Source organism: Paroedura picta, chromosome 13 (assembly GCF_049243985.1).
Source record: "Paroedura picta isolate Pp20150507F chromosome 13, Ppicta_v3.0, whole genome shotgun sequence".
NCBI classification, from domain to species: domain Eukaryota; kingdom Metazoa; phylum Chordata; class Lepidosauria; order Squamata; family Gekkonidae; genus Paroedura; species Paroedura picta.
Window position 1 is genome coordinate 16,721,297 of NC_135381.1, and position 20,381 is coordinate 16,741,677.

At 47.4% G+C, this 20,381-nt stretch overlaps 3 protein-coding genes across 10 annotated transcripts in view; 1 reads left to right on the top strand and 2 right to left on the bottom strand.

Annotated features, from left to right (window-relative positions):
* LIMK2 (LIM domain kinase 2) overlaps positions 1-3,934 on the top strand; it is a 40,025-nt gene extending 36,091 nt beyond the window's left edge. For both annotated transcript variants that reach the window (XM_077307803.1, XM_077307804.1), the window contains one exon: positions 1,595-3,934. In XM_077307803.1, coding sequence (XP_077163918.1) covers positions 1,595-1,751 — 157 coding nt within the window. In that variant the 3' untranslated portion in view covers positions 1,752-3,934. The remainder of the gene's footprint in view (positions 1-1,594) is intronic.
* Positions 3,935-5,813: 1,879 nt separating this feature from the next.
* PIK3IP1 (phosphoinositide-3-kinase interacting protein 1) lies at positions 5,814-12,989 on the bottom strand. The gene is made up of 4 exons (XM_077308070.1): positions 12,717-12,989; positions 10,902-11,087; positions 10,223-10,301; positions 5,814-7,474 (listed from the first exon to the last, which is right to left on the bottom strand). Exons 1-4 carry the CDS (start codon positions 12,787-12,789, stop codon positions 7,267-7,269), a joined length of 546 nt encoding a protein of 181 aa, XP_077164185.1. The 5' UTR covers positions 12,790-12,989; the 3' UTR covers positions 5,814-7,266.
* A 5,210-nt stretch (positions 12,990-18,199) lies between these two features.
* Positions 18,200-20,381, bottom strand: part of PATZ1 (POZ/BTB and AT hook containing zinc finger 1) — a 39,268-nt gene continuing 37,086 nt past the window's right edge. For 5 of the 7 annotated variants that reach the window (XM_077308068.1, XM_077308067.1, XM_077308064.1 and 2 more), the window contains one exon: positions 18,200-19,854. In XM_077308068.1, the coding sequence (XP_077164183.1) occupies positions 19,436-19,854 (419 nt within the window). In that variant the 3' untranslated portion in view covers positions 18,200-19,435. The remainder of the gene's footprint in view (positions 19,855-20,381) is intronic. The other 2 variants (XM_077308065.1, XM_077308069.1) reach the window with 2 other exon arrangements.

The window sequence follows — 20,381 nt, forward strand, 5'->3', positions numbered from 1 at the left end:
TGCTTTTTAATTTGTACACAGTTTCCTTTTTTAAATAACCTTATAATGCTCCAAGGGCTGCATGGCAATTGATGAAGGCATTTTTGTCTCGCAACTGCATTGCCGGAATGGAGTCTCCTAATGGAGTCCTGGCTTCTTGTTTGGCTGCAGTCTGCTGCTTTGGGCTCTGGCATAATTCATTCTTGCAATGGCAGCTTTCAGTGGAGAGCGAGGAAGCTCTGCAAAATAAGATCCTGAGTGAGAGGTTTCTAATAGCTCCAAAGCCTTGATCCTTCTTGCTTGGTTCAGGCCACGCGCTGGTCCGTTCATCCCTCCTACCCCACCTTTCTTCCCCATCTTCTAAGAAAGGGAAGGTAGTTGTCAACATCTGACAGTATTCATAAAACATTTCACTGCCACAGGAGAGCTTAAAAATGAAAAGCAGTATAACCAATTAAATGGCATTTTCACAATATTGATTTATTTCTGAGCGGAATCGTCTTCTGCATTTCATTTTGCAAATTTAAATTTGAACTTATTGCCACAGACGCAGGACAGATCCCAATATACATAAAATTAACATATATAACATTTCAGAATGCAAAAATAGAAATGTCGATTAAGTTCAAAAACTTTAAAATTAAGAATTAAATACCAAAATTGCCCTTCATAAGGGAAAAGGAGGTGGGTGTCCTACAATAATCCACATTGGTGATGTTTTATTTGTTAGCTTTTGACAGAAAGGCCAGCAGATTCAGATGTCACTTCAGACCTCAACCGCAGACCTGGTGAAACAATTCTGTCTTCAAGCCTTGTGGAACTGTCTGAGGTCCCGCTGGGCTGTGATCCCATTTGGCAGAGCATTCCAACAGGCTGGGGCCAACACTGAAAAACCCCGGGGCCTGGTTGAGGCCAATTTAATTTCCTTAGTGCCAGGTATCCTTAGCAAGTTTTGCTTGCTGGATCTTAATGCCCATTGGGGCGGGGGGGTGTAGTGGAGGAGGAGGTCCTGAGGATATGAAGGACCCAGACTGTTTAGGGCTTTGAAGATGAGAACCAGTCCCTTGAATCTAATCATCAATCTGAAGCCGTTGCAGCTGGGAGAGGACAGGTCATGTATGAGTCCCAGTAAGGACCCTTGAGCTGCGTTCTGGAACAGTTGAAGTTTCCAGGGAAGCTTCAAGGATAGCCCTGTACAGAGGGAGTTACAGAATCTAGCCTGGAGGTGACCTTTGCATGGATCACAGCGGCTAGGTCAGATGCTGGCAGATAAGGAGCTTTGTCACACCTGGCGGAGATTGTAGAAGACCCGGCAGGTGACATTTGTGCGGCACCCAGAGTCACTAAAGCTCAGCTTGCTCCAGTCCTTGCAAAGTTTACTTTTGGGGGCCAGGAATTTTGTTGCTGGGTTTGGCAGCAGCCGAGGGTCCATATGCCTTGTATGACTGCCAGCACCCAGTACTGCTTGACTCTGTTTTTGACTGTTTCTTGCACAGGTAAACTAAGCTTTCACTTTGCTTTAGAAGAGCTTCCATTTCCACCTTGCCATAGGCAGCTTGGGCTCCTTCTGTCCATTTCCAGACTTCTCTTAACTTCTCCTTGTCTTTCTCTCCAGGCCCCCGTTTTCAAAACTGGAGGATTCTTTTGAAGCTCTCTCTCTTTATCTGGGAGAACTGGGAATCCCCCTTCCCTCAGAACTGGAGGAACTGGACCACAATATCGGCACGCAGTACGGGCTGATCCGGGACAAGCTACCAAGCAGCCTCACTTAGTCCTTGTGACTTTCTGCATCCTTTCCATTGATGGCAGCTTTCGAGGCAAGAACTGCCCCTCCCGCAAGGGCATTAATAAGGCAGGCCCAGGGCTTGTTTGGTTGGGTTTTTTTTTGGCCTCTTCCTCTCAACTTCGGCTTTTTCCACTCTCTCCTGTGGACTAGTGGCACATCCTGGTTATAGAAGGGGTTTTGCCCTGCCAGTGGTTTCAGTAACCGACTGGAACTGATTGGAAACGCTACCCTTGAAGGCCTCCTTTTTTGGGGGAGGTCAACTTATTACTGTGGTGCCTTAGAACTTTGGATAGACTACAAGTTGTGAAGAAGCGTGGGTGTTTGCCCAAGAAAGCACCATGCTGGAAGTGGTAGAACCGCCGGGAGCCAAGAAACTCTTCTTCCAGACAACTGCTGCTTCCCTGATCCAACGGGGCAGGAATTAAAGCCCCAGACATTCCGAAAGAAACTTTTCAGGAGTTTTAGTCTTCCGGTTGGAGTTCTTGGAATCAGGAAATGCCTCCTCAAACAGAACTCCTCCCCTGAGCACATTGGCCCCTCCCCTCCTTGACGTCTGTTCACACTACACCTGCCAAAGAGACATTGTAAAGCATTACAGACTGCAGAGGACCAGATCCCTAGCAGCTTGCTCTACTGTCGTAGCAGCTGCAGAGATCCTCAGGAGCTGCATTCATCATGGGGAATGACCCTGTATACCCTCTGGGGAACAGGTGAGGTCATCTCCCAGCTTGCACTCCAACAGTGCCCCCAAGTGCATCCCGTTTGGACATTTCCTTTGTGGTCTAAAGCAGTGGTCCGCAACCTTTCTAAGGCTGCGGACCGGGGGGGGGGGAAGGCGATACAGAGGCCACGCATGCCGGACCTGCTACGCATGCGCGTTTGTGCCAGTGGCCCTGCTTCCCTCTCCCCCCCCCACAAAAAGAAGCTTGCTGGGCTGCAAGCTAATTGGCCGCTTTGGTGACCAATTTGCTTGCGGCCTGGGAAGATTCTCACTGTGGGGGGCGGGGCGGGGGGGAGCCGCGGCCTGGTGCCGGGCCGTGACCCGGTGGTTGGGGACCACTGGTCTAAAGGGTGTGGAAATGGCAGTGATCCAAGCGAGAGCCTGGTGTGCTGCATTTGAGCATCTTGACCAGGGGTAGTCAAACTGCAGCCCTCCAGATGTCCATGGACTACAATTCCCATGAGCCCCTACCAACGGTTGCTGGCAGGGGCTCATGGGAATTGTAGTCCATGGACATCTGGAGAGCCGCAGTTTGACTACCCCTGATCTTGACCATTCATTCATTAATTCAATTTCTATACCGCCCCTCACTATGACAATCCCGGGCTTGTACCTGCCTTGGGAATGAGATACTTCTCTTATGTGGAACCACTAGTTTTGAAGTTACTGTGTATGGCAATAGTGACTACCTCTGTCCTCCATTTCAGGCCTCGGCAATCATCCCCACCCTTCCCCTTCAGGCCGAAACTGTACCCTTTGAACGCTGCTGCTTTTTCCTCGCTGGGATTGGGCTCCGTCTTCGTACGCCAGTTTTCAAAAAAGCAGGACCCATTTCTGGTAGTCCTCCTTGGGAAGGTGGCTCATACACTACATCAGGGGTAGTCAAACTGCGGCCCTCCAGATGTCCATGGACCACAATTCCCAGGAGCTCCTGCCAGCTGGCAGGGGCTCCTGGGAATTGTAGTCCATGGATATCTGGAGGGCCGCAGTTTGACTACCCCTGCACTACATTGTCGATCTTGCTAGACACCCCCACCCCCCCAGTTGTGAGACAGCATTAGAGCTCTTGGGGAAACCCAGCTGAATATCTGCAGATTCTTACCTAATGGGTCTTGCTGTGGAGTATGGGGCTTGGCCAGAGCTTGCTGTTCAGAGTGCTCAAAACTCATGAAGCTGCCTGTCTCTAGAGCTCCAAACTTCATGTTTAATCTGTGTTTTTAACAGCCAGTGGCCCTCTCGCTGTGGTGGGACAGTGGAGGGAGATGGCCGGGCCCAGTGAGTTGATGCTGGATTTTGCTCCCACCCACTTACCTTCATAAAATGGAGACTCTGTCCATCTTGGGAGAAACTTGGATCACATGTTCAGGAAATTCTGGGCTCTTGTGATTGCACAGCAAAATGTTCTATGACTAAATTAAGAGCAATAATAAACTTTATCCTAAGAATGCTTAGCTGGTTGGTAGGCATTTTGTGTTGAAGAGGTAACGATCTGCATCTTCAAGAGACCCCAGTAGTGTCTGGACTAGGCTGTGTCCTTCTTCTTAGGACAGCAGCCTTCTGGCTCTCATCGTTTTAAAGATGGGATGAGGAATTCTGTGCGGGCTGATGTAATGGGCAGTGAACATAGATGAGCTGTGGGTATTTGAATTCAGCTCTTGATGGAAAAGGGAGTGCTTTTCTCACCAAGGGCTTTGCACTTCCAAGAGAGGAACTGATATCCACAGTGCATTTTGGAAATAATGGGGTTTTACTTGGCAGATCTTGTGCTAATAAATTGTGTTCAATCTTGGTGACTAATGGGAAACAGGTGGATTCATGTTTTGGCTGATGCTGATGGACCTCAGGAAACAGAGCCAGTTTGGTGAAGTGGTTAAAAGTGGTGACCTCTAATCCGGTGAGCCAGGCTTGGTTCACTGCTCCTCCACGTGCAGCCAGCTTGGACTACTTGTAGTCCTGCTACAGCTATTCCCACACAGTAGTTTCTCTCAGGGCTCTCTCTGCTCAGCTACTTCACAGGGTATCTGTTGTAGGGAGAGGAAGGGAAGGCGATTGGAAGCTGCTTTGAGATTCCTCCAGGCAGTGAAAAGTGGGGTATAAAGGCCAACTCTTTGTCTTTTCATCAGAAAGAGTTCAGCTGCTTTTGAGGAATAAGCCTTGTATTTCTTGGCCAAGTCTAGTTTACAGCCTTAGAAACTATCAAATTTTCCACTGGCAAAAAAGGAAGAGGCACAACGGGCTTGACCCTGGAGGTCACGGGACCTGTTGACAAAAGCCCCGTGACAAGAGCTGCCGTGAATACTGGAATGGGGCGAGACAACAGAAACCTGCTAGGATCCAATCTACCGTCTCTGCACCTCTTCAAATTGCACAATGTCCTTCATGCATATGTAATAATAAATAAATGCTCAGGCAGAATGTAAGGACCAAGGGCTGGATAAGTGAAGCCTGTTAAGGACACTGGAGGGGGAGCTTAAAGAAGTGGCCCTCCTGGAGCGGTAGATAAATACCTGCTTTCCCTCTGCTTGCTTTGGGAATCCCTTCCTGTAGCCAAGAGAGTGGGGAGAGAGCCCCTTTCAGTGCCAGTATTTGGGGCCTCTTGGCCGCATGTAGGTGACAGGCACTGGTAATTCCAGAAGAGCTGTAGGTGGCTAAGGCACAGGAGTGGGAGAGGCCTGGCTATCCACTCGCTGTCCCTGGCAGTGCTTTAGCAGGGGAGAGGAGAGCAGACATCAGGGGCTGCCCAGGCTAGCAGTAGAGTTCTAGGAGGATGAGCAGCCAGGCCTCTTGCGGCAGCTCAACTCCGAAACTGCCCGTCCATCTAGGGCAGGGGTAGTCAAACTGCGGCTCTCCGGATGTCCATGGACTACAATTCCCATGAGCCCCTGCCAGCGAATGCTGGCAGGGGCTCATGGGAATTGTAGTCCATGGACATCCGGAGGGCCGCAGTTTGACTACCCCTGATCTAGGAGAACTTTGCCTGCTTTCCACCACTGCTGGTTCAGATAGGTGAAGACGAGCATTTTTTAAATATATTTTTGCCTGTTTTTAAGAAGCGAGGTGGGAGAGTTGCGGACGCACACATCCATTCTTGGAGTATGCAGCGCATGGACCGGGAAGGTGGGAATGCCTCCTCAGGACAGCGGATGGTGTTGCGGAGAATTTGCATAGGCCTTGCCCGTGGAGCAAGGGGGAGACACAAACCCGTGCAAGGGTATTTCTTCTGCTGATGGAGAAAAGCACTGGCTGCCAATCAGGCACTGAAATCCATGACCACCGCCAAGGTGTTTTTCACAGAACCCGGCTGGATATGACTCACAACGCAAGGCCTTAATTACAACCTGAATAGTTTATTTTATAATCATGAGGTATTTTAAGATGCTTACAAAGAAATGGTATTCAAAGGCATCTAATTTTTTTAAAAAAATGCTTCCTCTTGTTCTTGCTCCTAGACGTAATTGGCAAGAAATCTTTATTCTCGGCAGCTTAGAGGCCCTTGAGTGAAGAACGGTGGGTGGAATCAGCCCTTTGCCGACACGTTCAGTTCTACAAGGGACATCCTATCTTGGGTTTCTCTTCCATGCCTTCTCTTCCTGCCTCCCCTCCCCTCTGGTCAAAGCCTGCCCCACAAGCGTTTCAACTCTTAATACAGCTGCTTAAATAGTCTTCACGCAAACGGGCTACTTTTCAGGAAAAGGCCCTGAACGTCCCACTCTGGAAACAGCAGGGCCATCCCTCTGCCACTCACTGGCACTTTCCTTTTAGTGACATCTTTTTGGTCAGGACCAGCCTAGCAAACACTTTTTTAAAGCACTTCTTTTCCTCCCTGGAAGTGAACCTCTGGGGAAAAGAATGTGGGAATAATTCTGAAGGAGGCAAAATTCGTAATTCCTGCTAAACCTACCCGGCTGGGTGCAGGAGGAGGAATCCCTTCCTCAGCTGTAAGAGGATCCAAGCAAATTGCAGGAACACGCACAGACAGCCATGTTCTAATTTCAGGTAGGTCAGGATTGGGTCGTGGAAGACCTGGATCGTTCTTAAAAGCTTTGGGGGGGGGGGAATGGATTTTCTTTTGGGGTTTTCTTTTTTCTGTTTCTTCCCATCCTCCTTTGGCCCAGTGCCAAGAAAGCCATCCTCCCCTACAGCTGAACCTTTAGTACGTTGGGAAGCTTTCAATGCGCTACCTGGATTTTTAAAAAAACAGAAGTAAGTATTCACTGCCAGATAAAATTCTTCCATCACTAGACGCAGGTAAGTGCCAGGATCTGGGTGGCGGCAATGCTGCTCTTTTGGCAGCTGTCACACACACACACACAAATAAAATATGCATTCAAATATTTGAACATCTCTTTTAAAAAAAGGGGGGGGACTCAGCTCAAAGCCCCTCCCCCCCACTTAAAAGAGCTTATAGGTACCAAGAATTGTAAACACCATCCACACTGGAAGGAGAATTGAAGGGAGAGGGCAGTGGTCTTCTTAGCAGCTGGTTTGCTGCACTCTATTGCAGGAATCATGGTGCTACTTCTCTTGCAGCACTCTAGAGAGACAGGAGGAATCGTGGCCTCAGGCCAGTATTCCAGGAATCCTACAGTCCAGGAATCTGCTCCGCATCAGCAGGTGACCATGAATGAGCCAGTTCTGACACCCTTTGCAAATCTTTTCTGTCTGTGTGGGCATCTTTTCCCTCCCTTAACAGAAAAAAGGAAATGAACTCCCATTATCAAGGATGAGAGGAGAGGGGTCTGTGGTGGTCGAAACAGGGCGGTCTCCTAATGCTCCGTAATCAGGCTCCAGGTGTGCCTGCCTGGCCCATCAAGGGTGCATCGCCATTGTGCGTTTCCTCCACAGGGGTCTGAGTGGTGTGTACCACAACTGTGTTCTCATCCACCAGCTCACAGGCCTGGTTGGTAAAAGCGGAGAGTGGCAGCGTGATCCTCTGCATTTCGCGCTCATAGGCTTTCTGTTCCTGTTGATGCTTGAGATCTTTCCCCCTGCAGAAAGGGAGAGATGACAAAAGATTATTGATTCTGTTGTGTTTAGGAAGAAGAGTTCGTTCTTATATGCCGCTTTTCTCTACCAGAAGGGAGTCTCAAAGCGGCTTACAACCACTTTTCCTTTCCTCTCCCCACAACACACCCCCTGTGAGGGAGGTGAGGCTGAGAGAGCTTTATTTGGCAGAGTAAATTACACACAGTGGAATAATGCAGCAGAGACATGTGTGTCTTTAACTTCTAAGAAAAAGTCTACATCAAAATTTTGCCTTCTTTACCACCACATTTGCTCATATTTAGCTTATAATCCACAAATACCCCAGGATCAACTATGAAGAATTAACTTTGTGTCTGTACAGAGCACCAGTTTGGAAACCGCTCCCTCCAGTATAGAAGGATGTTTGGCTGGGTGCCCCCTTATGTTTTGTGATTGACCCCAAGCTCCACAGTGGCTGTCCTGTGGTCAGCTGTACTCTGCTATACCAACAAAATTAGGGAGACGGCGACCCTAACAAAATATAAGCACAGTCCTGTGGAGATCAGGCCTATTAGGTCTATCTAGCCCTGCTTTGTAGGCAGTTGTAGAGTAATACAAGTATGATTGTAGAGTAACCACAAGATTCTTTTTCCTTTTTTAACAACAGAGCACCCTCCCCCACACACACACACACCATGGCTTCTGCAGGTCTGCCTCAACAGAAGTTTCTTCAACAGAGAAACCTCCTACCGCCTCAAGCTGAGCACAAAGGTTGTTCGTTTACTATTTAAGCGATCAGGAGGTGGGACAGAGGAATGCATCTGAGTGAGGCAGTCCTCCCCTCAGTAGTTATGCAAGGCTGAGAGAGGGGTTATTCACTAATACTCAGCACTATTTCTAACCAGGGAAAGTAGAAGTCATCTGACCCTTGTAGCACACACACACACAAATACTATAAAGCTCGTTTGTTGGTATATTCTTTGTTTTTAAAAAACTGGATCAAGGGAAACTGTGCTACTTTAAGGGTCCCCCCCTTTGAAATGAGTAAAATGCATTTTAGGGCGAGAATTTACTCATATTGCATAAAGTTTCAAGTAAGAAGCTACATGGTAATGGTAACTCCTGTAGACCTCATACATATACATTTATATTTTGGCATGCAGCAAAAATTATGATGCATGCACTTGGGTAGCATAGCTTTGCAACCATGTGCAGCACTTTTTCATGGGTTGGATGAATGTACAATTTTGATTTTCAACACTTTCCTTTTAAATTCCATAAATATGCCAAATAATACAATGTTATATGCTACCTGCAAGTTAGACGATGCAGTGCACTATTAAAAAGGAAAACCAAGTATCATACCTATCTGAAATTTCCTTCTGTCAACCCTCTCCCCCCCCCCACCTCCCAAATAACCTGGAGAAAAACTGCCCCTTCCCCAATTTCTGGAAATGTTAGATATTCAGATTAGACTGTATATCTATCAGAACTTCCATCAGTGCTGTTCTTCAGAAAAAATTAGACCTTGTTCTCCTTTGGAAGCCTTGGCCTGACTTTCTGTGAGACCTGATTTAAACATTGCACTTCACATGAAGAAAGGAAGTTGAGACATAGGAAATAGTCAAAGTTTAACTGTCAGGTGTTGTGGCCAGCTATTCCCTTCTAGCAACTGCTTGCAAATACAAGGGCCAGGAGGGAATGTGGCCTTTTGAAGTCTTTCCAGCAAAATGAGTCCTAATGACAGACCATAAACCATTCCCTCTTTATGACCATTCTCACTGTTACTGTTTCTCTGCCTGAAGTGTACTTCCAGCTCTATGGGATGAGAGTGTTCTCTCGGCTCTGTCCCTCAGGATACAGGCCTTAGCAATGAACGGAAATTAGGCTATTATTTATCATATATATGGGATGTGTATCCAGGAGAGCTATGGGCAAGCAATGTTTGGAAGTGGTTTGCCCTTTCCTGCCTCTGTGTGATGACCCCTGGTGTTTCTGGGAGGAGCTATTCCCCAAATCCTTGGTCTCCTTTCCAAATGCTAGCCAGGGTTGGTCCTTCTTAGGTTCCGAGATCAGGTTCGCTCAGGCTACCCAGATCAAGATGGAAATGAGGCAGTGAGTAATTTTTCCATCCCACCTCTAAATGGATCTGAACACGGTAATGAAAGAAATTTGGCTAAGGGACCCCCCCCCCCATTCCAATTCCTTAATCCAATTAGTGCTTCCAAGCAAATGTTTATCAACGCTTCCCTTTTGTTTGAACACTCATTCCTTCAACTTCAGCTGTAAACCTTCGTCACAAAAGGGCACCGCCTCAAAAGTAAATAGCATCTCCTACAATACCAAATAAGGCGGATTGCTTTCTCCCTCTGGGAGTGATCACTCCAAGGCTCCAATGGAGAGGAAAGCAGCAAAGACAGATTACGCCTGAAGGCACTTCAATAGTGGACCCTGCTCAGGTTACATTGGGCTTGGGGTGAAGCCCCTGGGAGGACCCGCTGAGGCACTGGTTTGAGAGGGCAAGATTGACTGTGCAGTTGTATGCTGCAGTGGCATCTTTGGCAATAATCTACCCAGAGGGGCGAGGGAACTGCTCGAAACCCAGAGATTGACCTAGTAGCAGTGAAGCAGAATTATGATCTTAGCAATGCAATGGTTGAACCACCTCTAAGACCAAGGAGGAGAGAGTGGATGAATGGGTAGGCTTCATCTGAGGTAGAACCTCAGATGCTTAGGTTCCTCAGGGGGAAGGAACTTTCGGTGATACTTGCCTTTTGTAGATGTAGCCCACAACAATTCCTGTTCCAATGGCTATAATGATGACCATCATGATAAGCCCCATCACATAGCCTGTTTGGGGGGAAGGAGGGGGAGAAGGAAGTGAGCTTTAATGATGCAGCAGCAATTAAACAACCAGTCACATGTGTGCGTACCCCTCAATCCAAAGTCCACAGTGGAGCTATGGAAATCATGCATATAACATTCTGTATTTCTAGCTTCTAAAATTCAGGTTCTAAATAAAATATGGAACTGAGTTTGGAATGCAGCAAGATGACTGGAAAAAGGACAGGTGAGGAATTTTGAAATTCCATAGCTCCTATGGCCAAGGGAGTGCCATCAAGGAACAGTAACCAGAGAACACAGAAAGAACTAGGAAGTGCAGACAGCTAGTATGGAGTTTCTTTGTTTATATATTTATGTGCTTTTTTCCAGCACATTTTCGGGGAACCCTAACGTACCATTCTCCTTTCTTCTAGTTTATCCTTCCAACACCAATCCTGTAAGGTAGGCCAAACTGAGTGTGATTAATCAGAAGTCACACTCCTACACAAGAGTAAGGATTTATCAATCCTAGTCCACCTCTAACCAACTCTACCATGCAGATTCTCAAACAAATCCAACTTGAGTATCTGGCATTATTTCAGGATATTTTTAGGAGCCCCATCATACCTAGAGTGCCCAAATCTTTTTTCTCATTTGATCGCATTTTGACCCGCTGGCTAATCCCAACGACTGGCTGAACAGCAGCTGCCTCGCTCCGGGACGGTAAACTGTTAGCAGATTCAAAAACACGGTCGTCTTCTGCAGCATCCACCGTTTTGGCAGTAACAGCAGGCAGCACACTAGAAGTAGCATCTGTCAGAAAGGGGGAGGGGGAATTGGTATCCAGATTACTCCAAGAAATGCACTTCTTGAATGTAACAGTGACAGAGGGCAGATTGCAAATAGTGCTGCCCGTGGAAAAGCCCCTATGCTGATAAAGGTTGCATAACCCATTCAGCATGTTTAGCTGATGCATTTACCCTCCTGTCCCATCCCTCCCCCCGCATCCTTTATCTACTGTTTGCAATGAGGACCTCCAGTCTAAATATGTGCACTAGTATCTGGAATTACCCCTGAATAGATGCTGCCAGTGTAATTGTGCAAAGGAGGCACTGAAAATCCCAGCCCCAAGGTCAGTCCGGGGAAGGCAGCAAACATTAGCCATTGTATGGCCTTAAACTCACAGGGAAAGATGCAGGGGTAGTCAACCTGTTCATGAACTACAATTCCCATGAGCCCCTGCCGGCGTTTTCTCGCAGGGGCTCATGGGAATTGTAGTCCATGGACATCTGGAGGACCACAGGTTGACTCTAGCGGGCAAACAGCACCCCACCCCTTGACGGACGCCTCCTTCCGCCCTTGCAAGCAGCCGGGCCAGCCGCTCCGACGGAGCCCGAGCCCCATCCGCGGCCGCCCACGTGCTGGGGGCGCGACCAGGTTGTTTACATGCCTCGGCGAGGCAGCTGGAAGAATGACATCACCCCAAAACCGCATCCAATGGCAGTGTGGCTCGAGGCCTGGAAACAGTGTCAACCAATCGCGAAGCGGCCACAGGATGGGCTTTTTGGGCTGCGCTACTTGCGCAATGCAGGAAGCCGCGCGCGGCGCCTCTGAGCGCGTGCAGAGTGCGCGAGCGTCCGCAAAGGACAGCGAGCCTGAAGTTGCACGACTGCCCTGCTTCGGGGCTCGCTGCCAGCCTCGCCCATCGCTCACGCTCGGGAACCAGGTCTGCCGGTGGCGGGCAGAGGCATCCTTTCCGCGGGCTCCCGGGGCATTTCGACACGTGCAGGAGCCTCACGCGCGTCTGAAGGCGGCCCTCCGCTGTATGCATATTAGGCACACCGCCCCGCTCACGTGTTCGGCCACTGGTTCACTGACGGGGAGACAGGAGGCGCTTGCCAACCAACTCGGGCAAGCCCAGGAAGGGGGTGGCGGGTCGGGGGGGCCCTCGCCTACGCAGGCCCGCCTCAACCCGGCAGCTGCCCCTGCCCGCGGGGTCCTCTGCGTCCCCTCTGCACCATCGCTCCTCGGCGGGAGCCTGGCCGAGCAGCCAGAAGCGCCTGCAAAACACCGCTCGGAGCCGCCCTGCCGCTCCCGCTCCCGCAGTGTGGGGTTGGGGGGGGCTTGGAGGAGCGGCCCCCGTCTTGCAAAAAAATAAAAAGCATCCGCAGGGACCCTCAAAGCGAAAAGACGGCTGCAAGCAAGCGGCCTGCCAAGCCACAAATGGTGCCAGCGACGCCGCGGGGAGAGGCGCACCGGGGCAGCTGCCCCTTGGCCGGAGCCGAGGCTGTGTGTGTGTGGGGGGGGGTCAAGGGAAGGGGCGCCGGACCGAGGCTCGCCTTTGTTCACTGCAGCCAAGATGGAGCCGCGGGGGGGGGGGGAAGGGAGAGGGGGGCGCACGTGCCCGACTGAGGTGAGGGGGGGGGGCGTTGCGGGGCTCACCTTCGGCGGCGGAGGCCAAGGCGAGCAGCGCCCAGCAGCCCACGAGTAACGCCCGAGCCCGGCCGGGCTCCATGGCCAGAGCAGCGCGACGCCGCGGCCCCGGCTCTGTGCGGCTCGTTTCTCGTTTGCAGTAAACAAGGCTGGTCTTTTTAAAGAACTGCAGCGCCGCCTCCTCCTCAGCCCGGAGGTGCTGCGGATGGAGCCAAGACGCCTTCGCCGACGCCTGCTGGGTCCTAAGCAGGGAAGGCAGACGCCGGCCTACTGCAGGGAGCCTCCGCGGTCAGGCGCAGTCTATCACAGGTGTGGGACGCTGGACATTCGGGCGTGGTTTTCCAGAAGCAATTGCTCTGCTGGACCCGAGGAGACAGGGCATATTCTTTCATTGGTGCAAGCCCTGTTCCACTGTAAGGTGACCAGATTTTAACATTGGTAAAGCGGGACACCATTGGGGGTGAGTCCTTGATTAAAATTTGGTCTATATGGAGCAACAAAACTTTTCATAGAACGCAAAAATAGTATTGTAATATATGTTTTTTAATTTCAACATAAGTACAATTTGCCAGGTGCCCCCAGATGTCCCTCCAAAAGTGGGACAATGTGGTCACTTTATTCCACTGAGAGGTGCGGTGGGAAACCAAAGGCTTCACTTGAGATGTTTTTCAAAACCCCAAAGGAACTCAACAGTGAAATTATAGGTACTCCCTACTGAATCCTCAACAGGACAATCTCGGGTTCAGAGATGGTTATTCTTTCACTCACATTTAACCCTTTTTCTCGTTGAAAGGATGTGGAGTCTCAAAGAGGAGCCCTCTTTAAAGGCGCATATGCCTCAGGATTGGAGGTTACCTCTGTTGGCAGGCGTGGTTGGAAATGGCCCAGACAAAATCATGCATTTTTTATGTAACCTCATATATAACACAGGTGGAAAACACCTAGCTCTTCACACAGCAAGGTAAATATCTACAGAGATAAGTCTTTGTTTTCCTTGAAAGAAGTTGACAAAAGAACATGTTGGGGCAGCCTATGGAATGACAGCCTGCTCATTGGCTGTGGCTGCAACTTTTATGGAGGTTAAGTGGATTTTGGTAATGAAAACAAAGCTCAGCTGCCAAGTTTCTAGAGGTGTTTATGTCTGACCTTGCTTACCATTCCTGAAAGTGATTGGTCCAGCACCCTACAATGAAGGCACTTTCTCAAGAACAACATTTTTTAAAAGTCTCCTGTTTTAACTGTGTGCTGCACTAAATATTTACGTACCTCCAAATGTGCCAGGCTGGATCATTGAACATTAGTTCTTTTCCCTTAATAAACTAGGGATCTTTTCTAAAGTACATATTTTGCAGTGATTGGAAGTATGCCTATAAATTGAGACAGCCCTGCAACGAGGCATGATAACGTGTTTCAGCTGGCAGTTTCAGGGTGCTATTCAGTGTGGCTGCCTGGGAGCCTGGCAGAACTAGATGACTAGGAATTTGACTGGCACTAGCCTCACCGAAATGAATGCCAACTATTCTAGAACTCAAAAAAACAAGGGAGGGGCTGGATGTCTCTAGCTCAGCCAGCAAAAAGCTTTTGTCTGCAGATGCTAGTTTCACTTTATCCCATTTCACAGCAACAAGACAGGACTCCCAGCTGGGCTACTTTTCCACCAAGGCTAGGTTTCCTTTCCTTTAAGGACTATTATGCACGGCCGCTGAAACGGCGGCATGGAGAACGAGGAGGAGGAAGAAGTGAAGCAAACCGATTACACACAGGACGGAACACAACGGCGGCAAAACCCAGAGTATCCGATTATGCACGCGGATACTCCGGAGCCACTTCTGGTTGCGCCCTTGTCCCAGGAAGCTCCACTTTCTTCCACATCTCGCTAACGTAGCTTTTTCGGCGGCATACATTGACTCTGCGCCCGGTTGCCGCCCGCAGTGTGCATAATTGGTGATTTTAGCCGCCACCATTCCACCCCAAATGTGGACTTTCCACTCCGTGCATAATGGGCCTAAGTGGTGCCATCCTTGATCTTCACTTGGTTACGGTTGTTGGAGTTGTTAGGCACAAATGCCCTCCCCAAAAAAAGGAGAAAAGGCTATTTTGATATGGGGGCACAATGCAACCACCGTACACTTGAACCAGCTGCTGTGTGGAAAAGGCATTCCGAGTAGGGAACTTAGTTCAGGACCCAAAACAAAATGTGTCTGAAGGTGAATGTTAGGTGTAGGAAGTGCATAGACTGATGCATCAGTTTCCAAAGAAGAAGCTTCTAATATATAAGAGATCTAGTTGGAAGGAAATGGACAGGGAGAAAGTAAAAAGAAAGTAAAAGCTCTACAGAAAGTAAAAGCTCTACAGTCCGGATGCTTGAAAAGTCTTCATAATCACCGTAATGTATACCACAAATTAAGAACTGCCCAAGCAGGTGCACATTCATGATTACTGGAGTCAGAATTCTAGTACAGTAGTCTCTTAAAGATAATTTTAAAAAATTCCCCCAGGGTATCAGCTTTCATGAGTCAAAGCTCATTTTATCTATCTGATCCACAAAGTGAGCTTTATCAGATAGAGCTTTGACTCTCAAAAGCATGTTAGGTTTTAAGGAGCTACTGGACTAGGATTTTGTTGTTCTACTATAGACTAAGCATACTAGAGTCAAGGATGCAGTTTTTAAAAACAACTCTTAACTATGCAAAACTGAACTATTCAAGAGGGGGTTTCTGCTTAGATAATAAGATTGCACAGTACAAAATGGTTCATATACTTGGAATAATAATTGGGACTTGCAACCTATACTGTACACATTTATGGGATATTGTAAGTAGGATCCTCTTATGTGATTTCTATGCTGCTTAATATGGCATTAATATGTAACCTATGCTTCTGTTATATTCTGGTGGTTCCAGACTTCTAATATTCTCATGCATTAGTTACTGAAAGTCACATTTTGTTCATTGTATTGACTCACTATGTATAACCCGCCTTGAGTCCTTGTGAGAAAGATAGACTATAAATAACAAATAGATGGAGCCAGAACAAAAAGGAGCACATGCCAAAACCAATGGGAGTTGTCAAAAAAAATTACAAGAGCATAGTGATAATACAATAACAGTGTCCTTCTAAGCAGGGTCACAGTCTTCTAAGCTCTTTCATTTCGATGGATACTACAAGATAGCCAGTAACACTGCATTTGATTGGAGCAGGAAATTAGGTTAGGGAGGTGGCTGGGTTCTTGGGGAACCAAGGAGTAAAGGGGCACGGAAGAAATTTAGGAAATTGCAAAGAAGCTTCCTTAATTATTTTAGTTACACTATATTGTGGAGGATTCTGGATAGTTACCGGCACCGTGGAACTTTTTAGAAGGCATTTGAAGAACTGAGGCAAACAGCTGGCAACAGATGAAGATCTAGGGCTTATTGACAAAAATAAATGACAGCAAACACCCAAGAACTGAAAGAATTCAAATGCAAAAACTGCCTAAACAATTGGTGCAATTTGTTGATTACAATAAACTACTTTACCTCAAGATCAGAAAGTGGCTCTCTTTAAAAAAAAAACACTCCATATTCTTTCCTCTGCTGTCAGGCTCCACATCTGAGTCTGTGACCCTCCTCTCATTGGCAAGCATCCTCTTTGTAGCAGGTTTACTTGGCCTCACGATCCCATTTCCCCCTTTATTTGCTTCAACCACTATCCCCAGCTCCTACTTCTTTAAAAGAACATCTGCAGTTGTAACATACCACTGGTCATGTACAGAGTGCCATTCCCTTTGCAACCAAAGCCTTATAATGGATGGCAGCCTAGACTTCCCCGCCTTCCCCGATACCTTTGCCAGATGTTTGGAAGCTGTAGCTGGATGGTTAGAGCAGAGCTGCTTGATCCTTGGCTCCTCCAAGATGGAGGTCCTGTGGCTGGGCAGGAAGGTGATGGAACAGCCTACCCACACTGGCTGGGGTGCAACTCAGCATCTTGCCCTCAGCCAGAAACTCGGGTGTGATTCTGGATGCCTCCCTTTCTATGTAAACAAGTCACAGGAGTAGCTTGCGTGGCATTCTTCCATCTACGTCAAGAGAGGTTACTAGTGCCCTATACTGAGTTTGTTTAGCCACAGTCATTCATGCAACGGTCACCTCCAGATTGCACTCCTGTAACTCGTTCTATGCGGGTCTGCCCTTGTCCCTGACCCGGAAAGTGCAGCTGGTGCAAAATGTGACTGATGGGGTCTTCACTGGAAAATCTTGGAAGGCCCATATCCAGACTGTGCTGCAGTCAGCTGCGTTGGTTGCCAGTTGCAGCCCAGATCAGGTTCAAGGTTTTGGTGTTAACCTGCGCTATCTGAGGTCTGGGCCCCCTGGGCTCCACAGATCTACAGGACCACCTACTTCCTTATGCTTTGTGCTCAGCGGGTACAAATTTGTTGGAGATCCCTGGCCCAAGGGAGGCAAGCCTGGCCTCAACCGGGGCCAAGGCCTTTTGCTCCTGGCCCCAACCTGGTGGAATGAGCTCCTGGGAGGGCTGCAGGCCCTGACAAAAGTGTCTGATCCGCAGGGCCTGCAAAATTGAGCTCTTCTGCCAGGTCCTTGGCTGATGCCAAAGGTGAGTAAAATCTGAGCCCCTTCCCAAGTTAGCTGGAACATCGAGGCAGCCTTTCTGAGGTGGTTGTTAAGTCTGTGAGCAAGGAGTTCTGGTTGCCATGGGGTGGGTGGGTAAAATGATGTTTTAATGGTTGCTTATGGCTTGTGTTTTTATGGGGTTTTGTAAGAGACTATTGGTAACCCCTACAAGCCACTATGTGGGAGTGGTGGGATATAAATTGAATCATAAATAAGTATAGATTGCAAACTCCTTAATGCTGAGGACCTCTGCTTTTGCTTTTCTTCCTCTGTAAAGTACGGTTTACACAGACACATGCACCATTTGTGGTGTGGAAAGCGCACCACTTTTTACCATTGATTTCTATTTTAGGCAAGCAAAGACCTGGTTGCCCTTCTGTTGTGCACAGCAGAGAATCTTTGTGAATGTTTGAAGTAGAAGCTTGTCTTGTGATTAGGGCACAAGACCTTGACTACTAAGAGATATTTTTGGTTCAGTCCTTGTTTCCCAGGCTGATTTGGAACAGTTTGTGTCCTTTCATGTTTTTCGCCTCTGCTTCAAAACAGCAATTTTAATTTATCGTTAGGGTATATGTGTGTTTTGCAAGCATGTAGGGTCTCACAAAAGCAGTCTCCAGCTTTTGAACAGTGACAAAATGTATCACAGCAAGCCTAAGGGGTGCTTCTGATCTCATGAACATGCTTTAGAAATCTCGTGAATATATTCGGTCAACAGCTCTTATTTAAGACCTGTCAAAGTCAACATTCCAGATTGTTGATGTGATAAAATGTCTTCTTGTTTCCCAATTCTCAGATGCAACTATTTCAGGATGGTAACAAACTGTTTTTTTTTTTAAACCCTCATACCTTTCCAAATTATAAACCAGACAAAAAGAAGAGGTGTAAAGTAACATTCTAACTTCTTTAATGCAGTCCAATCCAGTTATTTAAAAAAAATCACTCTGTGAACCCTATATATTTAATTGCACTAAACATGTTGGTGGTACAGAAAAATGTATCCTATCACTGATCAATTTAATCCTCTGGGGTCTTTTATGCATCAAACCAGCATCAACCAACCAAGTGTGCAGTTATTTTTTAATTCATAACCTCTTCTATTCATTTTTACTTTCTTCCATTTTGCATAACTATTTTATTCCATAGACTTAAAAAACAATCAACTAGCCAAGTTATTAATTATGATACATCTAAAAAAATTAATACTAACCCTAATATGACTGCTGCTTTAAGAGCTCTCTGTATAATTGCCTTGAAAGGGCATTTCAGTGGCAAATCACTATAACAGGTCCTAAAATCATAAAGGTAATAATAACAAAAGAGATCCAGAAAACCAATAGAAAGTTTGTGAAGATTAGAGAAACAAACACGGGGCACCATCTGTTGGAAATTCTCCTACCAAGGCCCACTGAAATGAATAGAATCCCCATATATGGAGATCGTGCAGGAAAATTTCCCACTGGATTGTCCCAAGAACTTGTTCTGGATTTGCTGACAGCCAGATGGTGGTGGCATTGCTTGTCAATCCTGTGGCACCCCTTTTGATGTGAATCTACATCCTTTGAAAACAAAAATAACTTAAAAAAAAGAAAACTCGATTGCTGTTTTGTAAAAAGAACAACGGCACTTTTACCTACTATATACCACAGGGTGTGTTTGTATGAGCAGACAATGATGCTAATAAGAGAATCTCAGGAAAGGGTTATGGGCCAGAGAGAAATTGAAGACCAAGGGAATCAAGAAGGCTAGCTCTTTCTGCCGGATCAACTTGGGTTCTTTAAAATTCTCAAACGTGTGTGTGCCTTTTCATTCTTTCCTGGTTCCAAGCTGGGCCATCCACAGACCTTTCTGGATGGTTTGCACAAATTCTGCCTGCATCGCAGCCCCAAAAGTCATCATCAATTCATTGTCATGCAGACACCCTGAAAATCGTCAGGTGACCAATATTCTCCATCCAGAGAAGATTTAGAGGAGAGGAGAACAAGTAAAGGAGGGAACCTAAAGGGTATTAAAAAATGCCTCCGCTACAAAACTGGATTCTGTTCCCTCCCCCCTTGTTCACAGCCATTTTATAATTATACATAAAACAGACTGCTGCTTTTTTAAGGTTAAAGCTCGCCTTCATTTTCCATCCGGCCCCATTGGTTGCTGGTCGACCTCTGGATCCACTAGGGAGGATGCAAATGCAGACTGGACAATTTGAAACCCAAATGATTCCAGAAGAGACATGTTCTGTTGGGGTGAAAAGGGGGACCCCAGGGCAGGGCCCAAGTCCCCTAATGGGGCCCCCAGGGAGCGAACATGAACTTTCTGTATATGTTTGTTGAGATAGGACTTGGATCTGAAAAAGCTTCCACATTCAGGACAGGGGTACTTCTTATCTCCCTCTGACTCCAATTTATTTTTGGTGACCACCATGTCGCAGGAGAAGGAACCATTGGCGTTTTGTTTCTCAGGGGTCTTGAGGTCGCTGGCATCGGAAAGATCGCCATAGGAATCTGAACTCTCAATCTGGTCCGAATGTGAGCATTTCTGGCCTTCTAGGGAGAGAAAGAAAAGGCAAGTTTTTAGACCCTTGCAAATAATAAGTACATTGGAGGTCACCACCAGTTTCCCCTTGATGACAACTCTACACTTCTTTTTTAGCATGCAATGGGAGGCATCATAGCCTACACATAGCCTACCCTGATCTTGCACAAATGAGTTTATAATAGTCAACAGTCCACATAATTTTGTTACTAGCCACTGGCTGAACCACGTGGCCTGTTTTAGACCCAGCTTCCCTGCCTGGATATTTTGACTTGCACAGGTGAGCAGATTAGTAGCTATTTCCAAGCCACGTCATAATCTCCATCAAAATTCACACGCAGTTGGCTCTTAACTTTGAACTGCAATGCCAATGAAGGTACCTGCAACATTTGTATAAAATGCCTTATCCATGCCCCTATATATGTGCACATCTCAGGTTCACCAAATACTGTGTATAAAAGGTCCCTCATTATGGCAGAGCCGCACATGAAAGACTCTTCTCCCTGCACCGAAGTGCCGATGACTGCTGGGTGAAAGA

Coding starts and splice junctions, on each gene's coding strand:
- PIK3IP1 (XM_077308070.1), bottom strand. CDS start 12,789: ATGGAGCCCGGCCGGGCTCGGGCGTTACTCGTGGGCTGCTGGGCGCTG. Junction 10,302..10,901: donor AAAAGATTTGGGCACTCTAG/GTATGATGGGGC, acceptor CCCCCCAAACAG/GCTATGTGATGGGGCTTATC. Junction 7,475..10,222: donor GTGGGCTACATCTACAAAAG/GCAAGTATCACC, acceptor CCCTTTCTGCAG/GGGGAAAGATCTCAAGCATC.